Below are 14,565 nucleotides of genomic sequence, written 5' to 3' on the forward strand. Positions count from 1 at the left end.
TAAGAAATATAGGCAGTTTAAAAATAAGCATAAATGAATAGAAAGCTGAAGTGCCTATATTTACACAGACAAAATAGATTTCAGTGTAAAGAAAATTGCTAGGGATAAGGAGGGATAGTACTTATTTTTTTTCTTCCAGTTTTATTAAGATATAATTGACATACAATGCTGTATAAGTTTAAGGTGTACAGCATAATGATTTGACCCATATACAGCATGAAATGATTACCACAATATGTTTACTGAATATCCATCATCTCATATAGATACAAAGTAAAAGAAAAAATATTTTTTTCCTTGTGATGAGAACTCTTAGGATTTACTCTTAATAACTTTCAAATATAACATACAGCAGTGTTAATTATATTTATCATCTTGTACATTACATCCCAGTACATATTTATCTTGTAACTGAAAGTTTGTACGTTTTGACTACCTTTATCCAGTGTCCCAAGAGGGACATCACGTATTGATAAAATGGTCAATTCACCAAGAGAAAGTATAATAATTCTAATTGTATGTGCACTTAACACCAGAGTTTCAACACACATGAAACAAACAAACAAACAGACAGACAGAACTAAAAGGAAAAACAGCAAAATCTACAATTATAGCCAGAAACTTCAACATCCTTCTCTTAAAAACTGATAGAATAACTAGATAGAAAATCATTAGGAATATAGAAGTTCAACACCATCAACCAACAGAATCAAATTAACATTTTTTGGAACACTGTACCAAATGATAGCAGAATCACATTCTTTTTAAAGCACCCATAGAATATACACCAAGGTAGAATGTATCTTAGGCCAAAAAAACAAACCTCAAAAACTTAAAAGAGCTGATATCCATATATAGTATGTTCTCTGAATAAAATGGAATGAAACTAGAAACAGTAACAGAAAGATAACCAAAAAGTTTCAAAATACCACTTACAACAACTCAAAAATAAAAAAAAGAGAGAGAGATAATTCTAACAAAATATGTACAAAATATATATTCTGAAAACCACAAAACAATGATAAAAGAACTCAAAATGTTTATAGGAGCTCTGTTCACAACTGCCAAGTACTGAAAACAACCCAGATGTCCTTTAATGAATGAATGAATCAACAAACTGTGGTACATCTATGTAATGGAATACTACTCAACAAAGAAAGAATGAACTGTTAACGTATACAATAACTTGGATGAATCTCTGAGGATCACGCGAACAAAAGAAGCCAGTCTTCAAATGTTACAACTTATACGATTCCATTTATATGACATTCTCAAAAAGATAAAAGTAAAATGATGAAGAACAGTTTGGAGGCTGCCAGAATTAGGAGTGGAAGGAAGGTGTGACTACACAAGGAAGTATTTTTTTGGTGTGATGGAATGGTTCTCTATCTGATTGGAATGGTGATAATTTGAATCTATATATATATTAAAGTTTATAGAACTTTAAATAAATAAAAATTTAAAACAACAGTTTTGTATTTTATAATATTATGTCTTATTTTAAATACCTATCTTCCTAGCTAGACTGTAAGTTCAAAGAGGGCAGAAAGTATGTCTCTCTTCTTATCGTTTTATACCCTCTGCATGGGGCAATGTCTGGCACATAGTTACCAATGAATGCATATTTGTTGATTAGCTAAATGAAAGAGTTTTTACTGGCATTTTAATGGAGAATTAGAAGCTTTGGTGGAACCTGCCAGTAAGATGCTATTTTAAACTGGAAATTCCTCATCAGAGTGTTTTGACAGAGTGATACTGTCCTAGATATTTCTATTTCCTCACTTTCCATTCACTTTCAATCCATAGAAATCTGGTTGCTACCCTACTATTTCTCTGAAACCTCTTTCAGGTCGCTAATGATCTTCATATTGCCAATTCAATGAGCACATTTTAATGAAAGGGTACAATAGGGTACCCTCTTCTCCTTGTCCCTCTTTTTTTCTTAGGATTCTATTCTTGGTATACTATTCTTCTGCCTCTTTTTATTTGGGTGAGTTGTACATGAGTGTGTTCTTCCTTTTTCACATTTTCAGTCTTATCTATATGTTAATCATTCTGAAATATAGCCCTGATTTGTACCTTAAGTTTACTAGCCTTATCTGCTCAGATGTTAAATAGATATTTAAAGCTAATAACAATAGAAACTGAGCCAATTGTCTATCTTCCATAGCTTCCTTTCTTTATATTATTTGTACCTCAATAACTTATTCCATTAGCCACCCACACCACAAATCTGATATTTAGACTTTCTTTTTCTCATTACCATATCAAATTAGTCTCAAAGACTTGCTAATTTTGCTCCATAAATATTAATCAAATTTGTCTCTTCATCTTTATTTCTCTTGCAAATACTCCAATATGAATCTTATTTCTCCACTGGACTATAATAAAAAATCTTCAAACTGATTTGCTTTCCTTAGATTTCACATTTATGGCGGGGGGGGGTTAAAAAATCTAAAAGAACTTCTAACTTACAAAAAATTTGCAATACAGTACAAATAACTTTTATTTTGAACCATTTTAATGCAAGTTGCCAATCTGATATCTCATTATCCCAAGATACTCATTATTTCCTACAAACAAGGACATTCTTCTACATAACTATAATACAACCATCAAAATCAGGACATTACATTGTCACTGCCATCTAATCTTTAGGCCTCATTCACTTTCTGCTCATTGTGCTTGCTAATAGTGGCCTTTATAAGCAAAAGAACCATGTTCAGAATCATGTATTACGTTTAGTTGTCTCTTTATTTTCATCAGTCTGGGACAGTTCTTCATTCAATTTCACATTCAGATCTTGACACTTGTGAAGATAACAAGCCAACTATTTTGTGGAGAAATCCACAGTTTTTTACATGAATCTGCAATTTTGACTTATTTGATGCTTCCTTGTGGTTGGATTAGGTTATGCATCTTTGGTAGTAATACCACAGAAGTGATGATGTGCTCTCCTCACTGTATTCTCTCAGGTGGTGCAGGATTTTGGTTTGATACTTCCTATTGCTGGTGATGTTCACTTTGATCATTTTATTAAGGTTGTGTCTGCCAGGCTGCTCCATTGTGAAGTTACTCTTTTCCCTTAGTATTTCTATGGGGAGTTACTTCTGAACTATGCAAATACACTGTTCCTCATTAAACTTTTAATTTATTCATTTATTAATTTATATCAGTATGAATCATAGTTTCCTGTTTTATCCAGTGAGTTATAATCCACTATTATCATTTTGGTGCTCAAATTGTCCCAGATTTGACCAGTAAGGGCCCTTTAAGATGGCTTCTGTGTCCTTTTTGTTACGTCTCCATCACCCTTTGAGCACTTCTTTGCTTTCAGGTATAAAAAGACATTTTGACTTTATCTTATGTTTCTCCTGCCCCAGCCCTTGAATCCAACCTTTCTCCAGTGAGCCCTGGTTCCCTTTAGTGCATACTGGAATTTAGAAACCAAAATCTGAGTACTATTGTGCTCATTGCTTTAGGGGTGGGGGAACTCTGTTCCAAGGCCGTCTCAGAGCTAGGGAACATATGTATGTTGATACATACATATACAGATATTTACATCTATGTTTATATTTATTGAAACCCTTACATTCCAATACCTCTAATTCCAAATCATGACCACAAGATTCATGCTTGTTTTCTTCCTTTACATATCTGTATTCCATTCTCTGACAGTGAGAAAACTGGCTCCATTATCTTTAACCTACTTACTTACTTGATCCATCCTCCTCCAGTGTGCTTCTAATCTCCTATCACTGCTTCTACTGGGCTCCGATAATCCTCATTAGGGTGGTAGAGTTGCCAGATTTAGCAAATGAAAATATAGGATGCCTAGTTATATTCAAATTTCAGAAAACAACAAAAAATTTTTTTAGTATAAGTATAGCCCATGCAATATTTGGGATATACTTACACTAAAAATATCTTTTTGTTTTTCTGAAATTCAGATTTAATTGGGTGCCCAGCATTTAACCTGGCAAGCTACAGGCTGATCCTCCACTTGGACTGCTCTCCCATCCTGCTAAGACTCTGAAACTTTGGGCTTCTCCAATGTATGGATTCCTTTCTTATCCCACTAGGGCTCTGATCCCTCCCATGCCAAGCCACCCCCACCCCCAATTAAAGGCTTCCTCACCTAGTTTGGACTCTGACAACTCATCCTAAAATATGGATGCCCCCTTACCTGTTTAGTTTTTAATACCTCTCTCCAGGTCAACCTTATATGTGAATCCTCTCCTTATTCCGTCAACACATTTCCAAACCATCCCTCCATGGATGCCTTCTCACCTGCTCAGACTCTGATACTCTATCTCCCTCCCACCCCATATACATTCTATCCTCACTTTGCTTGGACTCTTGACACCACATAGTGGAGCATTCCTGCGTACACATCCCTTTATGCTGATCTGTCTGATACCCCAAGCCTGACCTCATGCTGGCACACTTACCTCACTCCACAAGGACTCTAACTTCCCATACAAGGCCATACCATGTGGACACTGTTCTCACTCTACTTAGGTTCTCTCCCCAGGCCCACTGCATCATGTATGAATCCCTTGCTTTTTTGCTTAGGTTCTAACATGTCACATCTGGATGCCCTCTGTGTGGATGCCTACCTCTTTCTGACCTACCCAATGGCTTTAAGTCTGGATATTTTCAGGACGAGAAAGAAAAGGGGAAGAGGAGGAGCAAGGTTTTGTATCTTGATTCAAATGAAGCAAGGGGAGAAATGTTATGGTGGGGTCCCTCTAGCAGTGGCATGATAATGAAATGTTCACTAGTTTCTTTAACACCAAAGCATAATATGCCCCTTACTTACTGTTCAAATTTATCTACCACCACATTCCTCTAAGCATCATATATTCCAGGTATAGTTATACTTTTGGATTATACACTCTCATGTTTGGAAAAACTAAAATAAAAATTTAATAAAACATATTTTCTACTTTTATCTTCTGAATGTTTAGGGAAAATGAAAATAAAAGGCTATTAAACATTTGCTACTTTACTTCTTTCCTCTTCATGAATGTTTTGGAATATCTTATCCTTTAGAGCAGTCATTCTCAAACAGGTGGCTATTTCAGGAATTAACTGTGAAGCTTTTTCAGGGTATAACTGTTAGTTCTCATTCCTTCCTTCAGACTTCTAGTATGCTTTAGGGGCAGGAATAAGGGTAAGAAAGGGCAGAAAAGGCTGTGCAGTTTAAAAAACAATCTAAAGATGATGCTGTTTGATACTACCTTTGATAATATAACAATATCATTCTGATCAAAGGAACAATATTACCATGACAATGAAAGACTGGTTAGTGTTCACCACTTCATTTCTTATCATCCAATGCAGTATGGATTTTTTTCATGTTTCAGTTATTTTCTTTGTCTTACTGCATAGAAAATCTGTGCATCTGTCATAGCCGCCACATTGAGAACACATTAATCCTCGTTGATAAGGCCTTCTTGACAGAGCTCCTCTACAAAAAAGCAGAAAACATTTTGTTAGAAAAAGCCTCACATTTGTGTTATTTAAATAATATAATTACCAATTTTTAGTTAATTTGTAAAAGTGATTTAATTAAAAAAAATGGACTCAAGGAAGTACTTAAAGTGGAGATGCAACCTTTCTCCTCTTATTTTTCCCTCCAGAAATAGTCTCTTCTGAAACTAATTCCCATGACTTTTAAACAAAGTATTGTAATTTAAATATGAGGGAATTTTAAAGCTTCTTTTATTTTTGTTTGTAGCAAAATTTTCCCCTAAAAATGGATGTTATAGGGCTTCCTAGGTGGCACAGTGTTTAAGAATCTGCCTGCCAATTCAGGGGACATGGGTTCGATCCCTGCTCCAGGAAGATCCCACATGCCGCAGAGCAACTAAGCCCGCATGCCACAACTACTGAGCCTGTGCTTTACAGCCTGTGGGCCACAACTATTGAGTCCATGTGCCGCAACTACTGAAGCCCATGCGCCTAGAGCCCGTGCTCCACAACAAGAGAACAATGAGGAGCCCAAGCACCACAACAAAAGAGTAGCCCCTGCTCATCGCAACTAGAGAAAGCCCGCGTGCAGCAATGAAGACCCAACACAGCCAATAAACAAATAAATAAATAAATTTAAAAAAAGGTATCAGGGATAAAAAGGGGGATTAGAAAGACATGGTCCCTGGTGATATGGAAGTTAAATCTAGTGAAAGACAGGAGCAAAACACAAGAAAGCAAAGGAATAAAAAATTTTTAAAAAAATGAATGTTATAGAATGTTTTATAGACATTCTAGTTGGCACAAACATATAAAAAAACTATCTAGAAATGATATATTAATTTTCTGAAGCATTTGCAAAATCCTGAAATGTCTATTGTCCCAAAGACCCAGCTGCACAGATTATTTTGAGGTTCACACGAAAAATACATAAGTATATAAACAAGCAAATAAATGTAAATAGGATTTTACAAAGTCAGTTTAATCCATTGTACAGAGCACAGGGGAGAAGTAAAAAATTATTACATCAATTGCCCAAAGCTGAGTTAGGAAAAGAAGCTCCAAAATAGATATGAATTGGAAAGCTTATTTTAAAATATCTATTTTGGGGCCTCTTTTCACAGTTAAATCCTTAAATAGCAACCTGTTTGAATTGTGTTCTCATTCTGGAACAATGCAGATAGATCTATTTTAAAATATGAATAATGGTTTTCTAATGGACTTTGGGTTGGGCATGGGAATAGTTTACCCATTGGGCCACCCAGGCAACATGTCCTTATCTAGGGCCTGGACACATATCCTATAGGTGGCAATATACTGAAGATATGACCAGATGTGAGTCTTAAGAAAAGTTCCAGAGGACAATGTTCAGAGTCATGACTTGGTCTCAGTGAACCACTGCGCTGCTTCTTAGAAAAGGCAAATGCCTAAAGACAGAGCATATCATCTATTTCTTCAGGCACTGGCAGGGCAGCTATGAAATTTCAATGGACTTTGCTAGTTATAGATACTTATCTGTTGTTTCCTCTTAATCCAGCCCAATAATTCTAATTGCAGTTGTGGACTTGTACTGTAGATTCAGACTCAAATTGCTTTAGCTTAAACTTTTTAGAAACTCAGAACAAGTGGAAGATTAACATGAGAGAGTATTAGCTCGGTATTTCTGGCTACCTAATATAAATAGTTTTATAATATTCACATCTTTGAAAAAGGGCCCATTGTATTCTAGCACAGTGTGAATGTATTTATTTTGATTAATTAATTGATGTATTTATTTATATATTTATTTACCTTTCCAGAGTTATTCCAGGCTGCAGTTATCAGACATTATGGTCACGGGGTGATTGCCTTGTGCTCCAGGTTTTAAAAGCAGTCTTTACAGTGGATAGCTTTCGGCATACGTACAAGAACAGAGGCCCCCCATCGCAGGGGTTTTAGGACAGGATAACCTCTGCTATTGTGTTGGAAGCATCTGTTTGAGTGATAAAGGGTTAAGGCAGTAAAAGTAGAGCAGGGTATTTGGTAAAGGTGAGTGGATCAATTCTTGGATTTCTTGAAGGCTACTACTCTGGCTGGGATCTAAACAAAATTCATTTCCTCCTTGAAATGGTTTGACTGTGGAACAGTGAAATTAGAGAATGATATATGATCTGCAAATAAAAGATCTCTGCATATCCTTGACGGACTTGAAAGCTTGCCATTCGAGATATCAGATACTTTATTGGGTATCATCAAAAACTTCTGCTAAGGTATGACTCAGAATTGTGATATTCAGGTTTTTGAATATGTATTTCTAAGGTTTGGCCATTCTTCTAGATGGCCCAGAGTGGCCTAACCAGGGACTTAAGTGCCTAATGTTTGTTTTTATAGCTTGCAATTATATACCGAGTAAATTAGCAATCTTGTTTGAATAACCACAATTAATGACCCTCTCCTCACTCAAAAATATCTTTTGCCTATCTATCCCCTTTTGCCTGCCACTTTGTTCATGAAGGAGATAATCCAGTTCCATGGACTGACAATCTAGCAACTACAATTTGTAGGTAGATTCTTCTCTTCAAAGTTCTCCATGCACAGACTCATATAGTCTGTATATTGTCCATGGAAGAATGGCTAGGGTACATCAAATAGATGTTGATTTTTCCATATTATACAACCAGAATACCTAAGCCACCTGCAGTAACTTCTTTCACTTTTATTACATGTGTGTAGCACTAAGAAATACCACAGTGCTGGCTCCTGGTTCATATCCAGACATCTATAGGCTTCCCAAGTAGGCTTAAATAATCTACCCCAATAAGCTAGAGAAAAATACAATGCAAAAAGTAGCAAATACTATCTTTTAGAGATTCTATCTGGCTCTCCTTTTGATTCATCTAATATATTTGTATTTGCCAAAAACCCCATGAATACTTCTTGGGGACTTCCTAGGTGGTGCAGTGGTTAAGAAACTACCTGCCAATGCAGAGGACATGGGTTCGATCCCTGCCCCAGGAAGATACCACATGCTGTGGAGCAACTATGCCTGTGTGCCACAACTATTGAGCCTGAGCTCTAGAGCCTGTGAGCCACAACTATTGAGCCCATATGCCACAACTACTGAAGCCCACATGCCTAGAGCCCGTGCTCCACAACAAGAGAAGCCACCACAATGAGGAGCCCGTGCACCACAATGAAGAGTAGCCCCCGCTTGCCTCAACTAGAGAAAGCCTGTGTGCAGCAATGAAGACCCAACACAGCCAATTAAAATAATAATAATAAAATAAAATAAATTAAAAAAAAGAATATAAAAAAATACTTCTTGGACCTATTCAAGGTCAAGGAAGGTATGGATACTGTTGTTTTCTGCCTCACATTATCCTTGCATGTGCAAAGTTACCTCACTGTATATCACTTTCTGTGAAAATCAGTTGGTCACATTCCCTCACTTCCACATCTTGCACCTAAAGGACTAGGGACCACAGTTAAACACTGATAAAGCTCCTTTGAGGCTGATATTATTTAACTGTACCATCCTCTAATCCTCCCCAAGATACCATCTTCCTTCTGAATATGCCTCATTCACTTTGGTATCTGGCTCACCATTTTGCATTTCAGTCAAAATTGTGCCATTGTCTACAACTTTGGGACCTAGATGATTACAATATGCTTATGAATAATTCATCCAATAACTTGGTCTCTATGTTACTGAATGTCTTCACCAACAAAACTTCCTAGTGCTCCATAATTGTCACTTTTGTAGCCACATTCTGGATCTTGTTATCTCCTAAAGCCGCTCTACGTCTGAACTCACAAAATCACACATTCCACTCATTGACTGCAACCTATCCTTCCAGGTTGCTAACTCATTTACTCCTGTCACACGTTTCCATTAATTTCGCTGGTCCCACAAGTCTACTTTCTCTCCTATTTCTCTCCCTATCCATCATTTTGTCTCTTCTCAATCCAGCTTAGGTCCATCACATTGCATATTCTAAACCCTTAAACTCTCTTGTCCTATTTTCCTTTACATCCACCTGACAAAACCCCAGTGTTGGAAAAAGTGAAGGAATTTCACTTTCTGCATGCTCCATGCCTGCTTCAGGGCTGCTGGGTGCTGCCGGAGGAAAATCATTAAACTAGGTAGAGAATATTTCCAGCATTCTCTCTTCAGCTTCCTCTCTCATTTTCCATAATAACAATTTCAAATCTCCCCAGTCTTCAAAATTCCAGCTTCACGGTCTCCCCCTTTATTCTCAGGACATGATTTATCCTACTTCACAGAGAAACATAACAGCCCTTAGATTGGAACTCGAGAAATTATCTGTCACTAAATATGATAAATATACCTACCCCTTCTTTCTTTCCTTGTTGCTCTTCATTCTTTCTAAGGCTAATCTCTTTTAAACCCTTCTGTTTTCTCAGGGACTTGTATCTTTACATATACTTTGCCTTTACTCTTTTTTTTTTTTTTTTTAATTATTATTTTATTTTATTTTTTTTGGGGGTACACCAGGTTCAATCAACTGTTTTTATACACATATCCCCATATTCCCTCCCTTCCTTGATGCCCCCCCCTCGATTCCCCCCCACCCTCCCTGCCCCAGTCCTCTAAGGCATCTTCCATCCTCGAGTTGGACTCCCTTTGTTATACAACAACTTCCCACTGACTATTTTACAGTTGGTAGTATATATATGTCTGTACTACTCTCCCGCTTCTTCTCAGTTTCCCCTTCACCCCCCGCCCCCTCCCATACCTCGAGTTCTCCAGTCCATTCCCTGTATCTGCTTCCCTGTTCTTGTCACTGAGTTCATCAGTACCATTTTTAGATTCCGTATGCCTTTACTCTTTATAAAGAATTACTTTTATTTTGTATTAGATCCTTCATGTCAATATTTAAACATGCTCACATCTTTCCCATTAAAAAACAAAATATAATAATAATAACAAAACAGTTCTCAATTTATTACAACCTGGCATCAGTTTCCTCTGTCCATAGAAACAGTGTTTCCTGTGTTTATCAAAGAATTTCTCTTTAGATCTGATATTTTTAAGTCCTGACTTTGTTTGACCTCTTAGAATCTGAAATTTTGGGCAAGTTTCTTCCTTTTAAAAATATTCTTTCTCCCATGCCTTCATGGTACCATATTCTTCTGATTTTTCTTCTACCTTCTTAGGTCACCTCTTCTTCTCTTCTTAGGTCACCTCTTCCACTTACCTTCTACTAACTGCCCTTATATGTTGGCATGACATTCCACAGGTCCTCTTCTCTCCTCATTCCATACTCTTTTGCTAAGCAGTCTCATCTATTTCCATGATTTAAATTACTCTATGTCTTCTGGCACTCCACATATTTGTTCTATGCCATTCCTCACTCATAAGCTTCTGACCTAAATAACCACCTGCTTACTAAACACCTCAAAGTATTTCACAGCCAACTCAAATTCATTATGTACAAAAACGGAACTCATCATCTTCCCTCCCAAAAGGTTCAGTGTTCCCCTTTGCAGTTAATGCAAATACCATTCATGCCTGAGTCATAAATTTGAGAATCTTCCTTGACTATTTCCTCTCTTTATTTAATACGATGACCTACAAATCTTGTTATTTATACTTTTTGAAAATGTCTTAAATACTTCTCCAATCTTAATCCAGACATCTCTTGTTGATGTAAAAGATAAAAGTAATACATATACATTATCTGTAAGCATATGATAGAAAGGAGGAAGCAGAAAAGGGCACTTTTAAGGGGAAAAAATATCTTCATCCTCACTTTCCATGTGTCTCCCCAGAGATAACTTCTGTTAACTTCTTATGATTCCTTACAGAAAAGAGTTTTTCATAAAAATTCTCAGTACTTACACACTTGTGATAGAGACTGCTGGCTGTCAATCTAAATATCTCTTGAAATACTGAAATAACGGTATTTTAGCTTGGCATATTAATGGCTAGTCTCAGTACATTTCCCAACCTCTCTTGCAACTTAGATGTGGCCAAGAGATTACTTTTATACCCAGTGGAATGGCAGTAGCACTGACGTGCACCACTTCCCACCTAGTACTCATGCTGCCAACGTGTTTCTTTTCCCTTACTATGAACTTGAGCTAGCTCATGTCTGTGGCCTGGATTTGATCATGCAGACAAAGACATTGTGCCCAGGGGATGGTGAAGAAACAAAATGGGAGCAACCTGGATCTCTGAGTGACTGATAGAGCAGAGCTACCCATCAAACTGAAATTTCCCACTTTTATCTTACTGAATCGCTACATTCTTTTTTTTGTTAATAGTAGCTGTTATAACAAAAAGACCTAATTTTATTATTGTTCTTTATCTTACTTTTTCATCTAACAAGGGAGACCTTTCCATATTGGTACACAGAGAAGGACACCAGTTTTTTCAATGGTTACACAATAATGTACAGTAAATTAATTGCTTAGTCCCCTATTACTGGAGTCGTTTTTGTTTTTCTTTTAAATATTTTGACTTCATTTCTTTTTTTTTAATTAATTAATTTTATTTATTTATTGGCTGCGTTGGGTCATCGTTGCTGCACACGGGCTTTCTCTAGTTGCTGCGAGCAGAGGCTACTCTTCATTGTGGTGCGCAGGCTTCTTTTTTTTTTTTTAATTAATTTTATTTATTTATTATTTTTTGGGGGTAGACCAAGTTCAATCATCTGTTTTTATACACATATCCCTGTATTCCCTCCATCCCTTGACTCCCCCCCACCCTCCCTTGAGTCCTCCCCCACTCTCCCCATCCCAGTCCTCAACAGCCACTATGGAAAACAATTTGGAGGTTCCTTAAAAAACTACAAATAGAACTACCATATGATCCAGTAATCCCACTACTGGGCATATACCCAAAGAAAACCATAATCCCAAAAGAAACATGTACCATAATGTTTATTGCAGCACTATTTACAATAGCCAGGACATGGAAGCAACCTAAATGCTCATCAACAAATGAATGGATAAAGAAGATGTGGCATATATATACAATGGAATATTACTCAGCTATAACAAGGGATGAGATGGAGCTATATGTAATGAGGTGGATAGACCTAGAGTCTGTCATACAGAGTGAAGTAAGTCAGAAAGAGAAAGACAAATATTGTATGCTAACTCACATATACGGAATCTAAAAATGGTACTGATGAACTCAGTGACAAGAACAAGGACACAGGTGCAGAGAATGGACTGGAGAACTCGAGGTTTGGGAGGGGGCGGGGGGTGAAGGGGAAGCTGAGATGAAGCGAGAGAGTAGCACAGACATATATATACTACCAACTGTAAAATAGATAGCCAGTGGGAAGTTGTTGTATAACAAAGGGAGTTCAACTCGAGGATGGAAGATGCCTTACAGGCTTCTTATTGTATGGCTTCTCTTGTTGTGAAGCATGGGCCCTAGGTGCGTGAGCTTCAACAGTTGTGGCACATGGGCTCAACAGTTGTGGCTCATGGGCTCTAGAGCACAGGCTCAGTAGTTGTGGTGCACGGGCTTAGTCACTCCGTGGCATGTGGAATCTTCCCAGAGCAGGGCTCGAACCCGTGTACCCTGCATTGGCAGGTGGATTCTTTACCACTGCGCCACCTAGGAAGTCCTGAAGTCATTGGTTTTTTAATTTTAGTTTCATGCTATTAAAACATGCCACAATGTGTATGCTTGTATGTATATCTTGTCCAACATTCATGATGATATTACTAAGATAAAATCCTAAAGAGGAGATTACAAGATCAAAAGGTAAGTATATCTTAAATTTTGTTACACTGCCAAATCCAGAAAGACTGTGCCAACTTATTGTCCTATCGCAAATGCAGAGTATCGATTAAGCTTTTCTATAGTCTCAAATGGATGAGTGGAAAGTGGTCATTTATTTATGTTTTTTAAATTAGTTTTTATTGGAGTATAGTTGCTTTACAATGTTGTGTTAGTTTCTATTGTACAGCAAAATGAATCAGCTATACATATGTTCACATATATCCCCTCTTTTTTGGATTTCCTTCCCATTTAGGTCACCACAGAGCATTAAGTAGAGTTCCTTGTGCTATACACTGTGTTCTCATTAGTTATCTATTTCATACATAGTATCAGTAGTGTACATGTGTCAACCCCAATCTCCCAATTCCTCCCACCACCCCTCTTTGCCCCTTTCTTTTTACCTGAATTACTTCAATTATGAGTGAGATTGAATATATTTTCATATGATTAATGATCATTTTCTTTTCTTTTCAGTAAATGACCTCTTCATATCTTCTGCACATTATTCTCTTGGGTTGTTTCTCTTTTTCTTTTTGATTTGTATGAATTCTTTGTAAATTAAGGGGACTCTGCCACATATTCCACAAATTCATTTTCCCAGTATATTATTTTTTCTTTGGCTATATTTATGGTATTTCTTTAGCCATTAATTAGTTTTACATTTTTATAAAATCAGATACATATTTTTTGGATTTTAACGTTCTGCTTGGTAAGGCCCCAGACTGTTCGTCAACATCTCCCCATTTTGGCCAGGCCCAAACTGCAGCTCTGTCTTCTCAGCACTGTGCAGCTTCTGAAACCTCTGTGCAGGTCTTCAGCCTGCGAGTAACTGTTCCTATCTAATCCTTCCAGAATCTCACTTTGAGATGTGCCACTTAGGAGTTGGCTAAGGACTTGCAGAGAATTTGTGCCTAGACTTTTGGAGGTCCTTCTCTGCAGCCCCCTCCTCTTTGGGATCATGTCCTAAATCCTAGACAATTTAATGTCAATCAACACTGATATCTCCTTTGTCCAGAAATACACAGTCTTTGCTTGGATTCTGTTTCTCTGGCTATAGTTTGTAGAATGCTCTCAGAGAGAAAATCAAGGCAAATATAGGGTTCCTGCTGAGTTCTTTTCTATTTGCAAGGATCATAGCCCTGAATTGGTTGTTTTGCTAATGCCTAAAAACAGTTATTTTATATGTTTTGTCCAGTCTTTATAGTTACTTTAAGCAGGAGGCTAATTCTTATACCAACTTACATAATGTCCAGAAGCAAAGTAGATCAAATATTTAAAAAATAAAAAAAAAAAGAATTGCTAGAAGAAAATGTGAGATAATATTTGCAGAAGTCTTGTCTAAGTATGAC

General features: G+C 37.0%; 1 protein-coding gene across 1 annotated transcript in view; it reads right to left on the reverse strand.

Annotated features, from left to right (window-relative positions):
* Positions 1-14,565, reverse strand: part of GLIPR1L2 (GLIPR1 like 2) — a 43,282-nt gene that overhangs the window by 6,595 nt on the left and 22,122 nt on the right. Inside the window, exon 5 of the mRNA XM_057743348.1 lies at positions 5,388-5,473. Coding sequence (XP_057599331.1) covers positions 5,388-5,473 — 86 coding nt within the window. The remainder of the gene's footprint in view (positions 1-5,387; positions 5,474-14,565) is intronic.

Source organism: Hippopotamus amphibius, chromosome 7, assembly GCF_030028045.1.
Source record: "Hippopotamus amphibius kiboko isolate mHipAmp2 chromosome 7, mHipAmp2.hap2, whole genome shotgun sequence".
Classification (NCBI taxonomy): Eukaryota; Metazoa; Chordata; class Mammalia; order Artiodactyla; family Hippopotamidae; genus Hippopotamus; species Hippopotamus amphibius.